The sequence below is a fragment of the Salmo salar genome, chromosome 18 (assembly GCF_965601325.2).
Source record: "Salmo salar chromosome 18, fSalSal1, whole genome shotgun sequence".
NCBI lineage: Eukaryota > Metazoa > Chordata > Actinopteri > Salmoniformes > Salmonidae > Salmo > Salmo salar.
Window position 1 is genome coordinate 8,531,375 of NC_138308.1, and position 22,242 is coordinate 8,553,616.

Genomic DNA, 22,242 nt, shown 5'->3' on the forward strand with positions numbered 1-22,242 from the left:
CCACCCACACAGACAGTGTGGTGAAGAAGGCGCAACAGCGCCTCTTCAACCTCAGGAGGCTGAAGAAATGTGGCTTGTCACCTAAAACCCTCACAAATTTCTACAGATGCACAATTGAGAGCATCCTGTCGAGCTGTATCACCTCCTGGTACGGCAACTGCACCGCCCACAACCGCAGGGTTCTCCAGAGGGTGGTGCGGTCTGCACAACGCATCACCGGGGGCAAACTATCTCCCCTCCAGGACACCTACAGCACCCGATGTCACAGGATGGGCAAAAAGATCATCAAGGACAACAACCACCCGAGCCACTGCCTGTTCACCACGCTACCATCCAGAAGGCGAGGTCAGTACAGGTGCATCAAAGCTGGGACCGAGAGACTGAAAAACAGCTTCTATCTCAAGGCCATCAGACTGTTAAACAGCCATCACTAGCAAAGAGAGGCTGCTGAAATCATTGGCCACTTTAATAAATGGAACACTAGTCACTTTAATAATGCCACTTTAATCATGTTTACATATCTTTCATTACTCATCTCATATGTACACTACTGTTCAACATTTTGGGGTGACTTAGAAATGTCCTTGTTTTTGAAAAAAAAAGCAAAAACAATTGTCCATTAACATAACATCAAATTGATCAGAAACGCAGTGTAGACATTGTTAATGTTGTAAATGACTATTGTAGCTGGAAACGGCAGATTTTTTATGGAATATCTACATAGGCGTACAGGGGCCCATTATCAGCAACCATCACTCCTGTGTTCCAATGGCACGTTGTGTTAGCTAATCCAAGTTCATCATCTTAAAAGGCTAAATGATCATTAGAAAACCCTTTTGCAATTATGTTAGCACAGCTGAAAACTGTTGTGCTATTTAAAGAAGCAATTAAAACTGTCCTTCTTTAGACTAGTTGAGTATCTGGAGCATCGGCATTTGTAGGTTCAATTACAGGCTCAAAATGGCCAGAAACAAAGACTTTCTTCTGAAACTCCTCAGTCTATTCTTGTTCTGAGAAATTAAGGCTATTCCATGCGAGAAATTGCCAAGAAACTGACGATCTCATATAACGCTGTGTACTACTCCCTTCACAGAACAGCGCAAACTGGCTCTAACCAGAATAGAAAGAGGAGTGGGAGGCCCCGGTACACAACTGAGAAAGAGGACAAGTACATTAGAGTGTCTAGTTTGGCAGCTTCATTAAATAGTACCCGCAAAACATCAGTCTCAACGTCAACAGTGAAGAGGTGTCAAGTGTCAGTGTGTGGCGGGTCGGACGAAGTCAGGCGCAGGACACAGAACTGAGTACAAATGTAACTTTACTCGAAAATAAACCAACAATATATTCCATGCTGGGAAACACAACGGCTCACAGAAATACCGACCACTTAACAACGAACAAACACGCACAAACACCATAGGGAAAACAGAGGGTTAAATAATGAACATGTAATTGGGGAATTGAAACCATGTGTGTACAACAAAGACAAAACAAAAGGAAAAAGGTGGATGGCTAGAAGGCTAGAAGGCCGGTGACGTCGACCGCCGAACGCCGCCCGAGCAAGGAGAGGGACCGACTTCGGCGGAAGTCGAGACAGGAGGCGACTCCGGGATGCTGGCCTTCTAGATTTCAGCTGTGCTAACATAATTGCAAAAGGATTTTCTAATGATCAATTAGCCTTTTAAAATGATAAACTTGGATTAGCTAACACAACGTGCCATTGGAACACAGGAGGGATGGTTGCTGATAATGGGCCTCTGTAGATATTCCATTAAAAATCTACCGTTTTCAGCTACAATAGTCATTTACAACATTAACAATGTCTACACTGTGTTTCTGATCAATTTGATGTTTTTTTAATGGACAAAAAAAACTAGATTTTCTTTCAAAAACAAGGACATTTCTAAGTGACCCCAAAGTTTTGAACGGTAGTGTATATACTGTATTCTATACTATCTATTGCATCTTAGCCTATGCCGCTCTGACGTTGCTCATCCATATATTTATATATTCTTAATTCCATTCCTTTACTTAGATTTGTGTGTATTAGGTATTTGCTGTGGAATTGTTAGATTATTACTTGCTAGATATTGCTGCACTGTCGGAAATAGAAGCCCAAGCATTTCTCTACACTCGCAATAACATCTGCTAACCATGTGTATGTGTAAAAAAAAAATGGATTTGATTTGAGTCAGTCATTATATCCAATTAGTACAACTGTGTTGTAACACTGGCAGAGAAACTATAGTAGCTTATTGTTGTTTAAAATGGATGCAGATTGTTAACAAGTGATCCTCCTCGGCATATCCAGTGTGTCGAAGGTGTCCTAGAGTTCAGGCTGATGAAAGATAGATGAGACAAGTGGAGGAAGGGGGGGAAGAGGAGTTAATGAGTGTGTTCACCTGCAGACGGAATCAGATCAGGAGAGCCTTTCATGCTTGTCAGAGGGGTGATTCTAACTGCAGACACACAGCGAGGACCTGAGGGGACCGGAGGAGCTGCCAAAACAACAGACGGACACAGTGTACAAGTGTAAGCTGGGGGCAAATTCTCCAAAGTGAACATTGGGAATGGTAGTTGTATTGGCAGGGAGGGGTGTTCAATGTATTAAGGGGCAAAACAAGGCGGATGTCTTTTGGTTCACACTTCAACTGAACCCCTGGGTGTAAGTGAACCTCACCAAGGAATGGTCAGCAAACTAGAGCTACAGTACACCTGTCTCTTTTTCTATAACAACATATTTTGGGACATTAGCTGATGAACACTGTACTACTTAACATTGTATGTTACCGCCATACGCGACATCCTGATGAAATAAATAACACCCACGGGTTGACAGATAACAGCGAGGAGAAGTGTTGACACAGTGAGAAAAGTGGAACTGGATGACAGATTGCAGGAAGGAGATGATAGTGACAGATAGGGACACACTGCTGTAACAATGACTTTTGGAAACATACAAGACAGTAGGCCACTGTACTTTTGACTACAGAGAACAGAACTACAAGTGTACAGTAACAGACGTTGTCGATGATTACTTTGCTGGAATATCAACCATGTAGCTACATCACACACAGAATTGTGATGAAATCTTGCATGTTGCCATGCAACTTTCCCTCTGATGATGAGTAGTGGGTGAATACAGTATATGTGTCCCCTCCACCTAAGCTGTCAATGCCGCCAACGCATGCAATCACAAACTCTGCCCATGCTAACATGTAGCCTACTGTATGTCAGCCCTCCATCATAAATAAGCACTTTCGTTGTTGTTCACTGCTTTTGCTTGTTTCTCAATGCTTAGCTGATTTACTGGAATGTATGGTTAGAGTGGTGTAACATTTGATAGGTCTATTTCCTGTATGAGTAAGCTGCTGCAATGATACAAATTAACTTAATCAGTGAGGGCTCCCGAGTGGCGCAGCGGTCGAAGACACTGCAACTCAGTGCTACAGGCGTCACTACAGACCCTGGTTTGATTCCAGGCTGTATTACAACCGGCCGTGATTGGGAGTCCCATAGGGTGGTGCACAATTGGGCCAGCGTCGTTAGGGTTTGGCCGGGGTAGGCCGTCACCGTAAATAAGAATTTGTTCTTAACCAACTTGCCTAGTTAAATAAAAACAATTACACTCAACAAAATGAACAGGCATTATTATCATATATCCTAAACATCACTAGAGCCTTCTGCAACAGCAGAGCTGTGCTTATTTTTCTCTTTTATGGTATTATGGCGGTCCGCAAACTTATATTTTAATATATTTTTACTCCTTTAGTAAGATTCAAATGTCTACTCAGATCCCTACAGGCTCTGTGGCATGAAAGGGAAAAAACATCTTCAGACAATATTCCCTGTAATGTTTCGGCTACGAAGCCCTGGAGATCCAAAAACATTTTAGATGCATTTACAACTATATCCATTGTCTTTGACTTCTTGTTTGTTTGGCGGCCTGTACAGTATCACCCGCGTAATAAACGCAACCAATCTACCTTCTTCACTATAGTATTTCTGGATCTGTTAACTGATGAACAACATTTTCTGCAGGCTGCGGGGCATCCACTGCCATTTCTTCTTCATTTCCACTCCCTCCAACCATTTGCACTGCTTCCATATAGGAGACCTGCTGGACAGCCCTGATTCTTGCTATTTCGACCTCCTTCATCCTTACAGTGCACTTCCTGGAAGCAGAGCGGCGCTATGCAGTATAATGAGAGATACAGTATGAGGAAAAGAAGTGGCTGAAACTTACTGTGGGATTGGTCAAATCTCACACTGCCCTCTGTTGGACAGCCCTGGAACAAAAGAAAGCCAGAGGGAGTGAGTTATTGTAAAGCGAAGCAGATTTGAGCAAAATGTATTAATTTACAGCATAGTGGTCAGCTCTTTTAGGGCCATCGTGAGAGAGCAGGAAGTCTGAGCAGCAGTGTGTTTATTGGCAGGAATAGGCTGGGGTATGGTGGGAACAAGTATTAATGCATTTGAAGATGAAGAAAAAAACATTTGCAAACATTGTATAGGCCAACATGGATGGAGAAAGTGACCATACTTATTTAATTACTTGAATGAATCACTTTAACATGACGAACTGTAGGCCAATATGTGCTGCTGGTACTGATGCATAAAATATCATTCACATGTCAAATTTTCACGAGTCAGACATGTGGTTTTCAGACACGTGACGTTTCACATAATTCTTTTTACACGTTTATTTTTCACCACGTCTGGTCTCCCATTCAGGGAACGATCAGGACAGACTCTGCTTAGCTTCAGAAGCAAACCAGAAGTGCGATGCAGGGTGCTATGTTGCAGGAAGTAATGTGCCAAACCTTGCAAATGAAAAAAAGGCAGAGAAAGCCAGGGTAACGTAACCAAAGATAGGGAAAATTGCAGGAAAGAGGGAAGCATTTTATTAAACTGCATTATCATAAACAAAAACTATTTTCACAAAGAAGAAAATATTTCCTCAAAATATTTTGTTTTGCGATCAATACTTTTGGGTTCATGTTTTGCTTTCAATATCATTATTTTTGTTTGCAATACTAAGAATGTTGTTCTCGACTTCAGAAGTTTTGCTTGACATTAAATGGCACAAAAGTAACTCACTCAATAGAGGATTGCACCATACAATAACTCTATGACTCTATTAAAAGGTGTTTAAAGCCGGAATCCTTAATTGAAACATTAAGAAGGTGTTCCCCGCCACAGTTTCGCTAAAAAGATGAGGGATGGGGCTAGAGATACAACCACCCTCAAATCCATCGATTCGCTATGGATGCACGGACTGACCATCCATGAAATCAATATTATAGATTTAACCATGTTTTTGGCTATACATATACTTGCAATTCCACATGTGAAAGTGAGATTTTCACATGTGAAACTGCATATCCAATTCTCTCAGAACAATGAGCAGCCAAGGAAGGTGTGTGTTCATCACATAGGGGTGTTCACCTCATTAGTCGGCCAGCGGTATGATTAAGTAGACAAACAATACTATAGTGATGCGTACTACCACTGAAGACAGTGCTGCTATTGATACTCAATGCAAGGGAACACATCAAACGAGTCCCTTGTGCGACAGCTAAATGTGTCCTCCAGGACTGGTTGAAAGAAAGGAGAACAGGACATACAGTATGCTGATCCGAGCTGCATCATTGGAGCATGCAGAACAACACCAAGGCCACATAAAAGAGGCAGTGAAACACTTCCAGGGAGTCCTCCATTGTATATCGCCCTGAGGACTGATTTAAGAGACACTCAGAACACTCCCATTTATATTACCCGGCCGTAGAGAAGACTGGAATTCTGTTAAGACGCAGACAGTCTCTCTCTCTCTCTCTCTCTCTCTCTCTCTCTCTCTCTCTCTCTCTCTCTCTCTCTCTCTCCACAGCACACAGTTGTGGTTCGATGACAACCTCCTGAAATGAAGCCTAAAAAGAGATTTGAGTGAGTTTCCAGACAAAACCCAAGGGTACAACCAGATCATAAAACACCTACATGTCTTTGAGACACATTTCTTCCTCTTACAGTAGTGCAATAAACAGACTAATTTCCTGACCCCAAGTGTCCACAAGAGGTCAGCTAAGATGTCATTTTAAGAACTACATGTGATAATTCGTGACCAGTCTGAACACACTCCAAGACTATTTGACGTGAAGATTATGTTTGCTTCAGAACAGCATTTTTTGGAACCAGAAACCAGAAAACAATCTATTGAAAGATACAGTACAGATGGTCAATTTACAGGGCCGGTATCCCAGACATAGAGTATGCCTAATCCTGAACTAAAAATCATTTTCAATGGAGATTTTCCATTGACAGCACTTTTAAATCCAGGACTAGGCTTAATCTGTAACCGGGAAACCGTCCCCAAGTGTTTTCAAACACTGAATCATACATTTACCTTGCCGACAATAGAGAAGACGTAACAGCTAACACCATACAGTACACTAGGTAAACACATCAGGGCAAAGATTGCTTCAGTCTTTATTAGGAAGAGAGATGCCTCCAAACTGAGATCGTCAGTAGTCTGACCAGAGAGAGAGGGTGGGGGGACAGGTCTGGCTCATCAGCCAGCAGTGCTCCAGCCAAGACAAACAGGAGACTGAGATACACTGTAATCAAGTAAACCTCCAGTACTAAAGTCTCTACCTAAATACACATTCTCTTGATCTGGACAATCTGAGATGACTTTAGAGCTCATTTACCTTAACAAATACAGGTCAATTTGGCTCAGTGGCACACACACTGAAGAACAAACAGATACTGTGCTAAATTGAGAAACTCAAAACCCACATTCATAACCAAATTCATTTTGGCATTCTGTTTGGATGATTATATACTGTATCTGCTCTCTGCTCTCAGATATCTAATGAGAGGGCTGCTGTAGGTCATAAACTTATAAGGCCATGAGGTGGCTGCCTGGCAACTGTTTCCCGCCTCTCAGTGGCCTCTGGTCATTGGTCATTCATTAGCTAAACATGGGGAGGGGTTGGGTCTGGAAGAGAGACAGAGGCTGAAACCTGACAATAGACAATGAATGACAGCATCAGTGCATGGACAATTCTTCTGAAAATAAATTATGATGAACCCTGCCAATACTTAGGTCTTTAAAAAAGTCTCAGACTGAAATGTTGACAGTAAACTAGCAGAGGTAACCTGTGTCCAGGAATTTCAATTTATTTCTATAATGAGGTAACTTTCAATTCGGTCTGTAACCACATGGAATTCATCACTTACAGTGGCGATTTTAGCATGTAAATATTGGTGGGGCAAAGTATATATATATATTTTTTTTAGATGCATGCCAGCAAAAGCCACTACACAACACAACACAACACAACACAACACAACACTAAACAATACATTAATTGCACTATAATGATGACAAACTCTTCCCACAAACTGTTAGGGCCTACATAAAGCTGTCCCAACACCTTACCACTGCAACACCTGGTTATCAGCGGAGCTTTGTCTGGCAGCGAAACAATTCATTCATTTACTGCCTTTAAAAAAAACATAGCTGATATGGCTGACTTGCTTAAACAAATGTTGTTTCTACGGACAATTGAGATGCAAAAATGGTGGCATAAGGGGACGACAAGCGAATAAGAGGCAAGCCGTAATTTCAATTAAGACATTCATGAGTGAGCTAGGACTATTTGTTCAGCACTTTTGAAATGTACAGCGACAGAATTCAGAACATGGGCCGTTCTTACAGTATTCTCACTGTACACCAAGTCATAATCGTAGCATAAATAAAAGGGGCATATAAGCAGACAACAAAAGCTCTTACAATAGTCAATGATTACATTTCTCTAAAACAGGCTATAGGCAACAAGTGCACCATCAAGTCAGAACAGTAGGCGAAATTAAGAGCGGTAAAGGAACCAAATTATTAGGGTGAGGCACATGGGCTACTAACAACTTACTACACAACATACACTTGGTATAACTTTCTAAACTACAGTATACATATTCCCTGGCATATCATTTATGCAGCAGCATACAGTACATTTTTGGACTCAACTTGTTGTGCTGTGCTCACTTGAACAGGAAGATGGTGCGGTCATCAAAAGTCTGGCATTCTCAGGATTTATGGTGCTTTCAAGTTAACTGGGAACTCTGAAAAAAACAAGGTTGAATCATGATGATGTCAGTGATCTTCAGGTCGGAGGTCTAGAAAGAGCCCAGAGTTCCCGACTTACAATTCCGAGTTGGATGACCATTCCAAATGTATTTTCCCAGTCGGAGCACGTTTTCTTCAGAGTTCCTAGTTGTCTTGAGTGAGATTTCCCAGTTCTGAGTTTCCAGTTGTTTCAGTGTGGCAGAAGTCATGCTGGATTGGCGGCACGGCTAATGTTGAATGTTTATCCTTTTAAGCTTGGAAAAAAGACCCTTAAACCCAGACTTGATACCACACACCCAGTCCACTGAATAGCAGGCTAGTGATTGCTTTGCAATGCTTGCAGTTAACCACTGATTCCTTCCAAACCACTCATTGTTGAATTTGCGATTTTGTGCAACGTTTGTCCAATGGCCGATGATCACCGATACATTCTATCTATAATTCCTCTTCATTATTTCTCTTCATATGACAAGGATTAAAAAGCATTTGCCAGTAGATTGTCGACTTGGTTCATGATGATGACTGCTAGCTTGCTAGCTAAGATTTTGAAAGTATGATGTCCAATCAAAGCTACTGTAGATACAGTGCATTCAGATAAACCTGTATTTGAGGAGTTTTTCCCCATTATTCTCTGCAGATCCTCTCAAGCTCTGTCAGGTTGGATGGGGAGCGTTGCTGCACAGCTATTTTCTGGTCTCTCCAGAGATGTTCGATCGGGTTCAAGTCCAGGCTCTGGCTGGGCCACTCAAGGACATTCAGAGACTTTTCCTGAAGCCACTCCTGCGTTGTCTTGGCTGTGTGCTTAGGGTCACTGTCCTGTTGAAAGGTGAACCTTAGCCTCAGTCTGAGGTCCTGAGCGCTCTGGAGCAGGTTTTCATCAAGGATCTCTCTGTACTTTGCTCTGTTTATCTTTCTCTCGATCCTGACTAGTCTCCCAGTACCTGCAGCTGAAAAACATCTCCACAGCATGATGCTGCCACCACCATGCTTCACCGCAGTGATGGTGCCAGGTATCCTCCAGACGTGACGCTTGGCATTCAGGACAAAGAGTTCAATCTTGGTTTTATCAGACCAGAGAATCTTGTTTCCCATGGTCTGAGAGTCTTTAGGTGCCTTTTGGTAAACGCCAAGAGGGCTGTCATGTGCATTTTACAGAGGAGTGGTTTCTGTCTGGCCACTCTACCATAAAGGCCTGATTGGTGGAGTGCTGCAGAGATGGTTGTCCTTTCTTTAAGGTTCTCCCATCTCCACAGAGGAACTCTAGAGCTCTGTCAGAGTGAAAATCGGGTTCTTGGTTACCTCCCTGACCAAGGCCCTTCTCCCCATATTGCTCAGTTTGGCAAGGCGGCCAGCTCTAGGAAGAGTCTTGGTGTTTCCAAACTTCTTCCATTTAAGAATTTTTTTATTTTATTTGTTATTTCACCTTTATTTAACCAGGTAGGCTAGTTGAGAACAAGTTCTCATTTACAACTGCGACCTGAGATAAAGCAAAGAAGTTCGACACATACAACAACACAGAGTTACACATGGAATAAACAAACATACAGTCAATAATACAGTAGAAAAAAAAGTATATATAGAGTGTGTGCAAATGAGGTAAGATAAGGGAGGTAAGGCAATAAAATAGGCCATAGTGGTGAGGTAGTTACGATATCGCAATTAAACACTGGAGTGATAGATGTGCAGAAGATGAATGTGCAAGTAGAGATACTGGGCTGCAAAGGAGCAAAATAAATAAATAAATAACAGTATGGGGATGAGGTAGTTGGATGGGCTATTTACAGATGAGCTATGTACAGGTGCAATGATCTGTGAGCTGCTCTGACAGCTGGTGCTTGAAGTTAGTGAAGGAGATAAGAGTCTCCAGCTTCAGCGATTTTTGCAGTTCGTTCCAGTCATTGGCAGCAGACAACTGGAAGGAAAGGCGGCCAAAGGAGGAATTGGCTTTGGGGTTGACCAGTGAAATATACCTGCTGGAGCGCGTGCTGCGAGCGGGTGCTGCTATGGTGACCAGGGTAGTGGGATAAGGTAGGGCTTTACCTAGGAAATTCTTGTAGATGACATGGAATCAGTTGGTTTGGCGACGAGTATGAAGCGAGGGCCAGCCAACGAGAGCGTACAGGTCACAGTGGTGGGTAGTATATGGGGCTTTGGTGACAAAACGGATGGCACTGTGATAGACTGCATCCAATTTTGGAGTAGAGTGTTGGAGGCTATTTTGTAAATTACATTTTGCCAAAGTCGAGGATCGGTAGGAGATTCAGTTTTACGAGGGTATGTTTGGCAGCATGAGTGAAGGATGCTTTGTTTGTGAAATAGGAAGCCGATTCTAGATTTAATTTTGGATTGGAGATGCTTAATGTGGGTCTGAAAGGAGAGTTTACAGTCTAACCAGACACCTAGGTATTTGTAGTTGTCCACATATTCTAGGTCAGAACCGTTCAGAGTAGTGATGCTGGATGGCGGGCAGCTGTGGGCAGCGATCGGTTGAAGAGCATGCATTTAGTTTTACTTGCATTTAAGAGCAGTTGGAGACCACAGAAGGAGAGTTGTATGGCATTGAAGCTCGTCTGCAGGTTAGTTAGCACAGTGTCCAAAGAAGGGCCAGAAGTATACATAATGGTGTTGTCTGCGTAGAGGTGGATCAGAGAATCACCAGCAGAAAGAGCGACATCATTGACGTATACAGAGAAGAGAGTGGGATCGAGAATTGAACCCTGTGGCACCCCCATAGAGACTGCCAGAGGTCTGGACAACAGGCCCTCCGATTTGACACACTGAACTCTATCAGAGAAGTAGTTGGTGAACCAGGCGAGACAGTCATTTGAGAAACCAAGGCTGCTGAGTCTGCCAATAAGAATGTGGTGATTGACAGAGTCGAAAGCCTTGGCCAGGTCGATGAATACGGCTGCACAGTATTGTCTCTTATCGATGGCAGTTATGATATCGTTTAGGACCTTGAGCGTGGCTGAGGTGCACCCATGACCAGCTCGGAAGCCAGATTGCATAGCGGAGAAGGTACAGTGGGATTGGAAATGGTCGGTGATCTGTTTGTTAATTCGGCTTCCGAAGACCTTAGAAAGGCAGGGTAGGATAGATATAGGTCTGTAGCAGTTTGGGTCTAGTGTCTCCCCCTTTGAAGAGGGAGATGACCGCGGCAGCTTTCCAATCTTTGGGGATCTCAGATGATACGAAAGAAAGGTTGAACAGGCTAGTAACAGGGTTTGCAACAATTTTGGCAGATCATTTTAGAAAGAGAGGGTCCAGATTGTCTAGCCCGGCTGATTTGTATGGGTCGAGATTTTGCAGCTCTTTCAGAACATCAGCTATCTGGATTTGGGTGAAGGAGAAATGTGGGAGGCTTTGGTGAGTTGCTGTGGAGGGTGCAGGGCAGTTGACCGGGGTAGGGGTAGCCAGGTGGAAAGCATGGCCAGCCGTGGAAAAATGCTTATTGAAATTCGCAATTATCGTGGATTTATCAGTGGTGACAGTGTTTCCTAGCCTCAGTGCAGTGGGCAGCTGGGAGGAGGTGCTCTTATTCTCCATGGACTTTACAGTGTCCCAACACTTTTTTTTGAGTTTGTGGTACAAGATGCAAATTTCTGTTTGAAAAAGCTAGCCTTAGCTTTCCTAACTGCTTGTGTATATTGGTTCCTGACTTCCCTGAAAAGTTGCATATCATGGGTGCTATTTGATGCTAATGCAATACGCCACAGGATGTTTTTGTGCTGGTCAAGGGCAGTCAGGTCTGGAGTGAACCAAGGGCTATATCTGTTCCTGGTTCTACATTTTTTTGAATGGGTCATGCTTATTTAAGATGGTGAGGAAGGCACTTTTAAAGAATAACCAGGCATCCTCTACTGATGGGATGAGGTCAATATCCTTCCAGGATACCCGGGCCAGGTTGATTAGAAAGGCCTGCTTGCTGATGTGTTTTAGGGAGCGTTTGACAGTGATGAGGGGTGGTCGTTTGGAGGCCACTGTGTTCTTGGGGATCTTCAATGCTGCAGAATTTTTTTTGTACCCTTCCATAGATATGTGCCTCGACGCTATCCTGTCTCGGAGCTCTACGGACAATTCCTTCAACCTCATGGCTTGGTTTCTGCTCTGACATGCACTGTCAACTGTGGGACCTTATATAGACATGTGGGATCCCGGTGGGCTCCCGAGTGGCGCAGCGGTCTAAGGCACTGTATCACAGTGCTAAAGGCGTCACTACAGACCCTGGTTTGATCCCGGGCTGTATCACAACTGGCCATGATCGGGAGTCCCATAGGGCAGAGCACAATTGGCCCAGCGTCGTCTTGGTTAGGGTTTGGCCGGTGTAGGCCGTCACTGTAAATAATAATTTGTTCTTAACTGTTAAATAAAGGTTAAATAAATAAAAACTGTGCCTTTCCAAATCATGACCAATCAATTGAATTTATCACAGGTGGACTCCAATAAAATTGTAGAAACATCAAGGATGATCAATGGACACAGGATGCACTTGAGCTCCATTTCGAGTCTCTTAGCAAAGGGTCTGAATAATTAAGGTATTTCTGTTTTTTAATTTTATAAATTGTCAAAAAAATCTAAAACACTGTTGTTGCTTCGTCATTATGGGGTATTGTTTGCAAATTGCTGAGGATTTTATTTTATTTTAATCAATTTTAGAATAAGGCTGTAACATAACAAAATGTGGGAAAAGTCTAGGGGTCTGAATACTCTCCGAAGGCACTGTATAATGTGATTTGACGTCATTTTATCTGTGGCCAATGACCTTAAGCTTTCTTGGATGGGCACTTCTAATGTAACTCCATGTCAGCACCCAAAGGGCTTGAATTTTTTTGCTCTACCCTTAGATTTGGCGGTGACGTAGTGTCCCTATGAGTGACAGAACACTGAGCCAATCACGGCGCAACTAGAGAACATTACCCAATCACGGTGGAACTAGAGAACATTACCAATCCTTACACTCCGTATTTTCTGCTGGCTACCCCGTCAACACAGAAAGTACTGAGCTAGGCTGAAACACCTGTGTTTTGGAGCCGCCTTACTCAAGAAAGCAATGATTATTTTATGCATTTTCTACATTGTTTGCAAACTGATATGTGACATGTATTAATGTAAAAAAAACATGCAAAACAGCTTAAAAGCTGTGCCCCATCTGCCCTGAATGACGGGTTGCCACTGATCACTCATTAATCTGTACATTTCCCATCAACATTAATCTCTTAAAAACCATTGCCAACTCTTACTGCCTCTTGTAAGAGAATGAAAACACAAAGCTCTGTTTATTATTTTAAATTTATTAGGAAGGCACTGTTTATTGGGACATAAACATCAGGTGCTAAATAAAGTATGGACAGATTTGTTTATATATATATATATATAAGAAGAAAATAATGAATAAAAAACTTTTAAGGATATATTAATACCAGCATACCATAAGTATTACTGTGAATAGATCAATTAGGCTTGAACAATGCCACACACTGTCACAATGTCATGATGTCAAATCTACAATGTATGTCCTATAACTCTGTGTTGTTGTATGTGTCGCACTGCTTTGCATTATCTTGACCAGGTCGTAGTTGTTAATGAGAACTTGTTCTCAACTGGCCTACCTGGTTAAATAAAGGTGAAATAAAATGTAAAACATTTTAAAAACACACAGCCAATGTAAATCCCCACCGATAACGATAAAAGTAATGCAACATATTTACAGTAGCAGGACCCCACCCTTACGGGAGGTAAATCATGATGTTCGTATTTCTTCAGCTATTGGGTCTCTGGATGCTATAGCATTCTTAAGTCCCACATTTCCCCATGGGTTAATGGTACTTGTTTCTTTCAATGATTTGACAGGCAAACCATGAACCCATGTCACCCACAATTTTTAAAAAAACACACTCATGTAGAAAAATATATATAATATCAAGACCTGTATTCACAAAGACTTAAGTAGCTAGAAGTGCTGTCCATTACCGAATAAGATTACATTTTACTGACTCATTTACAGCATGTTAACACCTGGTTTAGACAGAGGTGGAATCGATTGATATAGAGACCTTCCCTGGCAAGATCCTCAGAGGATTAAAACGTAAAGTAGACATGTATGGAAAAACTCTCTCTTTGAAAGGATGTGTGAATTTGTGAAGTTCTGTGTCATCAACTGGGTCAACAAATGAAAGCTCTCCCTTTTTCCAGTTCAGCTGCATTCTGATTCTCTGGGGCTTTCTCACTTTGAGGGGAGTGGATGGAGTACATTCGTCCGATAAGGAATGTGTAGTATATTCCCCATCTTTACACTGCACACCAGAGGATCCATGTCTAAAGCCAATCGTTTGCTTCCTCTGGACAGACTCTAATGCTACACCCAGAGCCCAGGCTTTATTTCCTCCAACCTCAATGTCCCAACTATGTGTCCCCGAGTTAAAGCCCTTAGAGCCCAGGACCACAAAGAGGTCATCATACCTCTCTGGGTTATCAGGAAGCTGCTGTGCGTCTTTGCTGTATGTCACACTCATCAGATCCTCGGACAGGATGAGATGCGGATGGGCAGTGTTGGGGTCCAGAATCACAGGAGTGTATTTAACTATCTCCTGCATCTTCTCCCAGACTCTGAACTGCAGGTTGCCCAGGTACTTTGCCACGTGGATCAATGATCCTGAAACCTTCTGTGGATTTGACAGGGTGCACTTTGCTTTTTTGACCGTCGCCTTGAAGTTCTGCAGGAATGAGATATCGTCGGCTCCCAGCTCTTTCTCTATGGCTCTGATTGTGTCTGAAAGTGATGATATCTCCCTGCTCATCTCTTCAATCTTTTTCGTCATCGTCTGACTCTTTTGCTTCTCTTCCTTCCTCAGGGCAGCAATCCTGGCTTCCTCTTCATCCTGTAAAAACTGGTGAAGCTTCCCAAACTCCTCCTTAATCTGCTTCTCTGTGTGCTGGGCCTGGGTCTTAATGTGCTCTGCTGTTTGATCACAGGTCAGTTTAACTTCATTTAAGACCTCCAGCATCTCCTTTAGGGGCTTCAGTGCAGTCTTAACTTCCTCCTTATGATCCAGTGCAGCTTCATCTATGGGGATGCAGTCGTGCTTTTTATGGTTTTTTGAATCCCGGCACACTACACAAATTGACTGCTTATCATCCAGACAGAACAGTTTGAGTTTCTCACTGTGCAGACTGCAATGAACTTCTGACCCTGCTGAATATCTCTGACCTTTCTCCTGTAAGTAGGCATCACACAGGTTCTTTAAAGCCAGGTTACATGGGGGGTTATCCATTGAACATCTTTTCCGGCACATTGGACATTCTCGAGATCCCTTCTGTTTCCAGAATTCCTTTAGACAGGCTTTGCAGATGCTGTGGGTACATGACAGGAAAACTGGATCCCTGAAGATGTCACAGCACACAGTACAGCAAAGATCCTCCTCTGGGAAGGAAGGTTGAGATGCCATTTTCTCACCACCACCGTCTCTCTTCTGTGATGGCTTCTGGAATTAAGGTTTACTTTCACTTTTGAAAACTTACAGCAGTGAGGTCAGTAGAACTTGGAAATCGCAGTGTATAGTAGATTATGCTGTTTCTTCAACCATCTTCAATGGTTATTTGAATGTTGATTATTTCCAACAATTATAAGTCCATAGATAAAGCAAATAAATAATTTAGATGTTGCGAGCATTACTGAATAGCTACATGCTACAGTGTGGTTCCGTTGTGAACTTTATTTCCTGGTTGACAGATAATACAGGGGTGGAGCTCTCTGCAAAGTAGGAGTCTGCATACATCTCACGTGTGTGTTATCAAATTGCAGAAATAGAACAAGCTCTCTCTTCAATTTATTTTTATTTAACTAGGCACATCAGTTAAGAACTAATTCTTATTTTCAATGATGGCCTAGGAACAGTGGGTTAACTGCCTTGTTCAGGAGCAGAACGACAGATTTGTACCTTGTCAGCTCGGGAATTTCATCTTGCAACCTTTTGGTTACTAGTCCAACACTCTAACCACTAGGCTACGCTGCTGCCCCAAGCCTTAATGTCCTTCAATACAGGACATTAACAAAACTTTAGCTCCAATTTACAATTACGCAACACAAGGTTGCCACTACAATATCATGGTATACCATTAAAAACATGTCATCAATGGCAGTCATATGCTGCCTTCAAGTGCTCTTCGGAATCTCGTATATCCCAGTTGGTGAAGTCGTTTATACAACATGCGTGATGCGTGTGTTCAAGTGCTTTTTAAGAGATTTAGAATAGCATAGCTAAGCAGGTAACGTTGCTAATAATTCCTTAGCTACCTTGCTCGTCGAACATCTCATTCCAAAATCATAGGCATTAATATGGAGTTTGTCCCCCTTTGCTCCTATAACAGCCTCCACTCTTCTGGGAAGTCCTTCCACTAGATGTTGGAAAATTGCTGTGGGGACTTGCTTCCATTCAAACACAAGAGCATTAGTGAGGTTGTGCACTGATGTTGGGCGATTAGGCCTGGCTCGTAGTCAGCTTTCCAATTCATCTCAAAGGTGTTCGATGGGGTTGAAGTCAGGGCTCTGTGCAGGCCAGTCAAGTTCTTCCACACCTGCTTGGCCATGGAAACCCATTTCATGAAGCTCCAGACTAACAGTTATTGTGCTGAAGTTGCTTCTTGAGGCAGTTTGGAACTCGTCCCGTGTATTGGTATTACGGGTCTTGTCCCGTGTATTTATTAGAGGTTTAACCTCGATCTTTTGTTTGGGTTACATCCCTGTGTTTTTGTATACGTGTTTGTTTTGGGCTTCGTCCCCGTGCCTTTCATGACATGTTGTATTTTTGGGTGGAGTATTAAACACCCTATTACGAATTCCTGCGCCTGTCTCCAATCCTTTATACAACATGACAGCTGCCTCCACTATTCCAGCACCATTTCAACTTCAACATCAGCAAATCACCTCTGCTTCGTCTAATATAGTGACAACTAAAAGATACCAAAAATCATTAAATCCAATCAACGTAAGCTAAATATGATGTGGCTTTGCATGGTTCTGATTTCTGCGTGCGTGTGTGTGTGTGTTTGTGCGTGTCCCGACTTCCGCCGAAGTTGGTCCCTCTCCTTGTTCAGGCGGCGTTCGGCGGTCAAAGTCGCCGACCTTCTAGCCATTGCTGATCCTCTTTTCATTTTCCTTTGGTTTTGTCTTGTCTTGTATCACACCTGTTTCCAATCCCATTCATTACATGTTGTGTATTTAACCCTCTGTTCCCCCTCATTGTCTTTGTCGGTGATTGTTTGTTTTGTAAGCTATGTGCAAGGTATGTTCTGGTGTGCGATGGGTTTTTTACCCATTTGTATTATTTTGTATATTTAGATTTTCGGAGTTTCGAGCACTTATTATACTGCTCCGTTTTATACCAAGTTCGATCTCCTGCACCTGACTTCCCTGCCACCAGCACGCACCCTTACAGTGCGTGGGTTTGTTCGTGCAAGTAGAAAAACATGTTGACTCACATGCTGACGAGACCGGCACGCGCAAGTTGATTTTGTCCATCCACACTAGACACGGTCAGGACACATAGGTTGAAATATCAAAACGAACTCTGAACCAACTATATTAATTTCGGGACAGGTCGAAAAGCATTTAACATTCGTGGCAATTTAGCTAGCTACTGGATTGGAGTGTGGACCTCAGTTCATCTTTCAATCACCCATGTGGGTATATCCTCCTAAAAACCAATGAGGAGATGGGAGAGCTGAGACTTGCAGCGCTTCAAGCGTCACAAATAGAACCAAGTTCTATTTTAGCACCTGTCAAAGCAGACGCTCGTTGGCGCGTGTGGGTGCAATGACGCGGGCGGTGTGGTCAGTATGTCACCCTACTTGTAGAGAAACGGCAGTGCCATCCTCCTCTCTTTCATGTTAACGAAACGGTCTATCAATCTGTCATACAGTACATGCATTTTATTTTTTGTTGTCCTAGGCTACCGGGCTAAAATGCTTGCTCGTTAGTCTAACTTTCATTCATGGGCAACGTTAGCTAGTTAATCTTACATCTAGACGTTCCGCTAGCGGAACACCTGCTCCAATATCCAATGATCGGCGTGGCGCGAATTACAAATTCCTCAAAAATCCCAAAACTTCAATTTTTCTAAAATATGACTATTTTACACCATTTTAAAGACAAGACTCTCCTTTATCTAACCACACTGTCCGATTTCAAAAAGGCTTTACAGCGAAAGCAAAACATTAGATTATGTCAGCAGAGTACCCAGCCAGAAATAATCAGACACCCATTTTTCAAGCTAGCATATAATGTCACAAAAAACAAAACCACAGCTAAATGCAGCACTAACCTTTGATGATCTTCATCAGATGACACTCCTAGGACATTATGTTATACAATACATGCATGTTTTGTTCAATCAAGTTCATATTTATATCAAAAACCAGCTTTTTACATTAGCATGTGACGTTCAGAACTAGCATTCCGACCGAACACTTCCGGTGAATTTACTAAATTACTCACGATAAACGTTCACAAAAAACATAACAATTATTTTAAGAATTATAGATACATAACTCCTTTATGCAATCGCTATGTCCGATTTTAAAATAGCTTTTCGGTGAAAGCACATTTTGCAATATTCTGAGTAGATAGCCTGGCCATCATGGCTAGCTATTTTGACACCCACCAAGTTTGGTACTCACCAAACTCAGATTTACTATAAGAAAAATTGGATTACCTTTGCTGTTCTTCGTCAGAATGCACTCCCAGGACTTCTACTTAAATAACAAATGTTGGTTTGGTTCCAAATAATCCATAGTTATATCCAAATAGCGGCGTTTTGTTCGTGCGTTCAAGACACTATCCGAAGGGTAACGAAGGGTGACGCGCCCGGCGCGTTTCGTGACAAAAAAAATGTTAAATATTCCATTACCGTACTTCGAAGCATGTCAAACGCTGTTTAAAATCAATTTTTATGCAATTTTTCTCGTAAAAAAGCGATAATATTCCGACCGGGAAACCTTGTTTTCGTTCAAAGACGAAAAAATAAAAACATGGAGTCGTCTCGTGCACGCGCCCCCAGTCTCATTGTTCTCAGATCGACCACTTTCCAAATGCGCTACTGTTTTTCAGCCATGGCCTGCAAAGTCATCATTTAACGTTCTGGCGCCATCTGAGAGCCTATGGGAGCGTTAGAAAATGTCACGTTACATCAGAGATCCCCTGTTTTGGATAGAGATGATCAAGAAGGCCAAGAAATAGTCAGAGAGGGCGCTTCCTGTTTGGAATCTTCTCAGGTTTTGGCCTGCCAAATGAGTTCTGTTATACTCACAGACACCATTCAAACAGTTTTAGAAACTTTGGAGTGTTTTCTATCCAAAGCTAATAATTATATGCATATTCTAGTTTCTGGGCAGGAGTAATCATCAGATTAAATCGGGTACGTTTTTGGTGTTTTTGTGTGATTATTTTTGGCAGGGTACTCTCCTGACATAATCTATTGTTTTGCTTTCGCTGTAAAGCCTTTTTGAAATTGGACAATGTGGTTAGATTAACGAGAGTCTTGTCTTTAAAATGGTGTAAAATAGTCATATGTTTGAGAAATTGAAGTTATAGCATTTTTGAGGTATTTGTATTTCGCGCCACACGATTCCACTGGCTGTCGCCCATAGAAGTTAACTTCTATGGGCTAGGTGGGACGCGGGACACAGCCAGTGAAATATCAGGGCGGAAAATTCAAAAACAACAAAATGTCATAATTCAACTTTCTCAAACATACGATTATTTTACACTTCTCGTTAATCTAACCACATTGTCCGATTTCAAAAAGGCTTTACAGCGAAAGCAAAACATTAGATTATGTTAGGAGAGTACATAGACAAAAATAATCACACAGCCATTTTCCAAGCAAGGACATGTGTCAATAAAACCCAAAACACAGCGAAATGAAGCACTAACCTTTGACGGTCTTCATCAGATGACACTCCTAGGACATTATGTTACACAATACATGTATGTTTTGTTCGATAAAGTTCATATTTATATCCAAAAACAGCATTTTACATTGGCGCGTGATATTCAGAAAATGTATTCCCACCAAAACGTCCGGTGAATGTGCACATCAATTTACAAAAATACTCATCATAAACGTTGACAAAATACATAACAATTATTTTAAGAATTATAGATAGACTACTCCTTTATGCAACCGCTGTGTCAGATTTTAAAATAGCTTTACGGAGAAAGCACATTTTTCAATATTCTGACTACATAGCTCAGCCATCACGGCGAGCTATTCAGACACCCGCCAAATTCGGGGCAACCTAAACTCAGAATTAGTATTAGAAATATTGTATTACCTTTGCTGATCTTCATAAGAATGCACTCCCAGGACTGCTACTTCCACAATAAATTTTGTTTTTGTTCCAAATAATCCATATTTATGTCCAAATACCTCCGTTTTGTTCGTGCGTACAGATCACTTATCCAAAGACATAGCGAGCGCGGAGCGAGAGACGAAAAGTCAAAATGTTCCATTACCGTACTTAGAAGCATGTCAAACGCTGTTTAAAATCATTCTTTGTGGTATTTTTAACGTAAAATTGCGATAATACTCCAACCGGACAATAGCATATTCATTCAAGAAGAAAAAGAAGGAGGGTTGCGCTCGCGGGACCGAGCATATCCAATCCCTTTGTTGCCAGGCAGACCACTCAGTAACTGAGCTCCTATACTCTGCCCAGTGACAGGAAAATGCTCAAACCACTTACTGAAGGCTTTAGACAGCCAATGGAAGCCTTAGGAAGTGCAACGTCACCCCACAGACACTGGAGCTTTGATAGAGAATCAAAAGAAGAACTCCAATTCCCAGACGTTTCACTTCCTGCTTGGATTTTTCTCAGGTTTTGCCTGCCATATGAGTTCTGTTATACTCACAGACACCATTCAAACAGTTTTAGAAACTTCAGAGTGTTTTCTATCCAAATCTACTAATAATATGCATATTCTAGTTTCTGGGCCAGAGTAGTAACCTGTTTAAATTGGGTACGTTTTTCATCCGGCCGTGAAAATACTGCCCAGACAGGATAACAAATACAGTTGAAGTCAGAAGTTTACATACACCTTAGCCAAATACATTTAAACTCAGTTTTCCACAATTCCTGATATTTAATCTTAGTAAAAAATCCCTGTCTTAGGTCAGTTAGGATCACCACATTATTTTAAGAATGCGAAATGTCAGAATAATAGTAGAGAGAATTATTTATTTCATCTTTTATTCCCAATGGATCAGAATTTTACATACACTCAATTAGTATTCGGGAGCATTGCCTTTAAATTGTTTAACTTGGGTCAAACGCTTTGGGTAGCCTTCCACAAGCTTCCCACAATAAGTTGGATGAATTTTGGCCCTTTCCTCCTGACAGAGCTGTTGTAACTGAGTCAGATTTGTAGGCCTCCTTGCTCGCACACGCTTTTTCAGTTCGGCCCACAAATGTTCTATAGGATTGAGGTCTTGGCTGATTTCTTTTGATTTTCCCATGATGTCAAACAAAGAGGCACTGAGTTTGAAGGTAGGTCTTGAAATACATCCACAGGTACACCTCCAATTGACTCAAATTATGTCAATTAGCCCATCAGAAGCTTCTAAAGCATTTTCTGGAATTTTCCAAGCTGTTTAAAGGCACAGTCAACTTAGTGTATGGAAACTTCTGACCCACTGGAATTGTGATACAGTGAATTAAAAGTGAAATAATCTGTCTGTAAACAATTGCTGGAAAAATGACTTGTGTCATGCACAAAGTCGATGTCCTAACCGACTTGCCAAAACTATAGTTTGTTAATAAGAAATTTGTGGAGTGGTTGAAAAACGAGTTTTATTGACTCAAACCGAAGTATATGTAAATGTCCTACTTCAACTGTAAGTGTACAATTCTTTTTAAAGAAAGCTCACTCTCCCTGAATGTGTGATTCAGGACTAACAGAGAAACGCATATTCATTGTAGATATGCATCCGCTGAGGCTCCACAGCACAGATAGCTACAGAAATGTAGCCTTCCCTTCAGCACAGCTTCAAAATCAAGGATCACCTCAAAGCCAGAGCAAGTTGTTTGTTCTGAGGCTTGACAGATGTCATGTGACAAACTCA

General features: G+C 41.9%; 2 protein-coding genes across 9 annotated transcripts in view; both read right to left on the reverse strand.

Annotated features, from left to right (window-relative positions):
* The window catches only part of LOC106576818 (sorbin and SH3 domain-containing protein 1), a 79,366-nt gene that overhangs the window by 50,513 nt on the left and 6,611 nt on the right, over positions 1 to 22,242 (reverse strand). For all 8 annotated transcript variants that reach the window (XM_082964695.1, XM_082964693.1, XM_082964697.1 and 5 more), the window contains exons 2-3: positions 4,247 to 4,289; positions 2,403 to 2,498 (exon numbers count right to left, since the gene is read on the reverse strand). In XM_082964695.1, coding sequence (XP_082820821.1) covers positions 2,403 to 2,436 — 34 coding nt within the window. In that variant the 5' untranslated portion in view covers positions 2,437 to 2,498; positions 4,247 to 4,289. The remainder of the gene's footprint in view (positions 1 to 2,402; positions 2,499 to 4,246; positions 4,290 to 22,242) is intronic.
* On the reverse strand, positions 13,254 to 16,119 carry LOC106576819 (E3 ubiquitin-protein ligase TRIM35-like). Its single transcript, XM_014154259.3, has one exon. It carries the CDS (start codon positions 15,568 to 15,570, stop codon positions 14,146 to 14,148), a length of 1,425 nt encoding a protein of 474 aa, XP_014009734.3. The 5' UTR covers positions 15,571 to 16,119; the 3' UTR covers positions 13,254 to 14,145.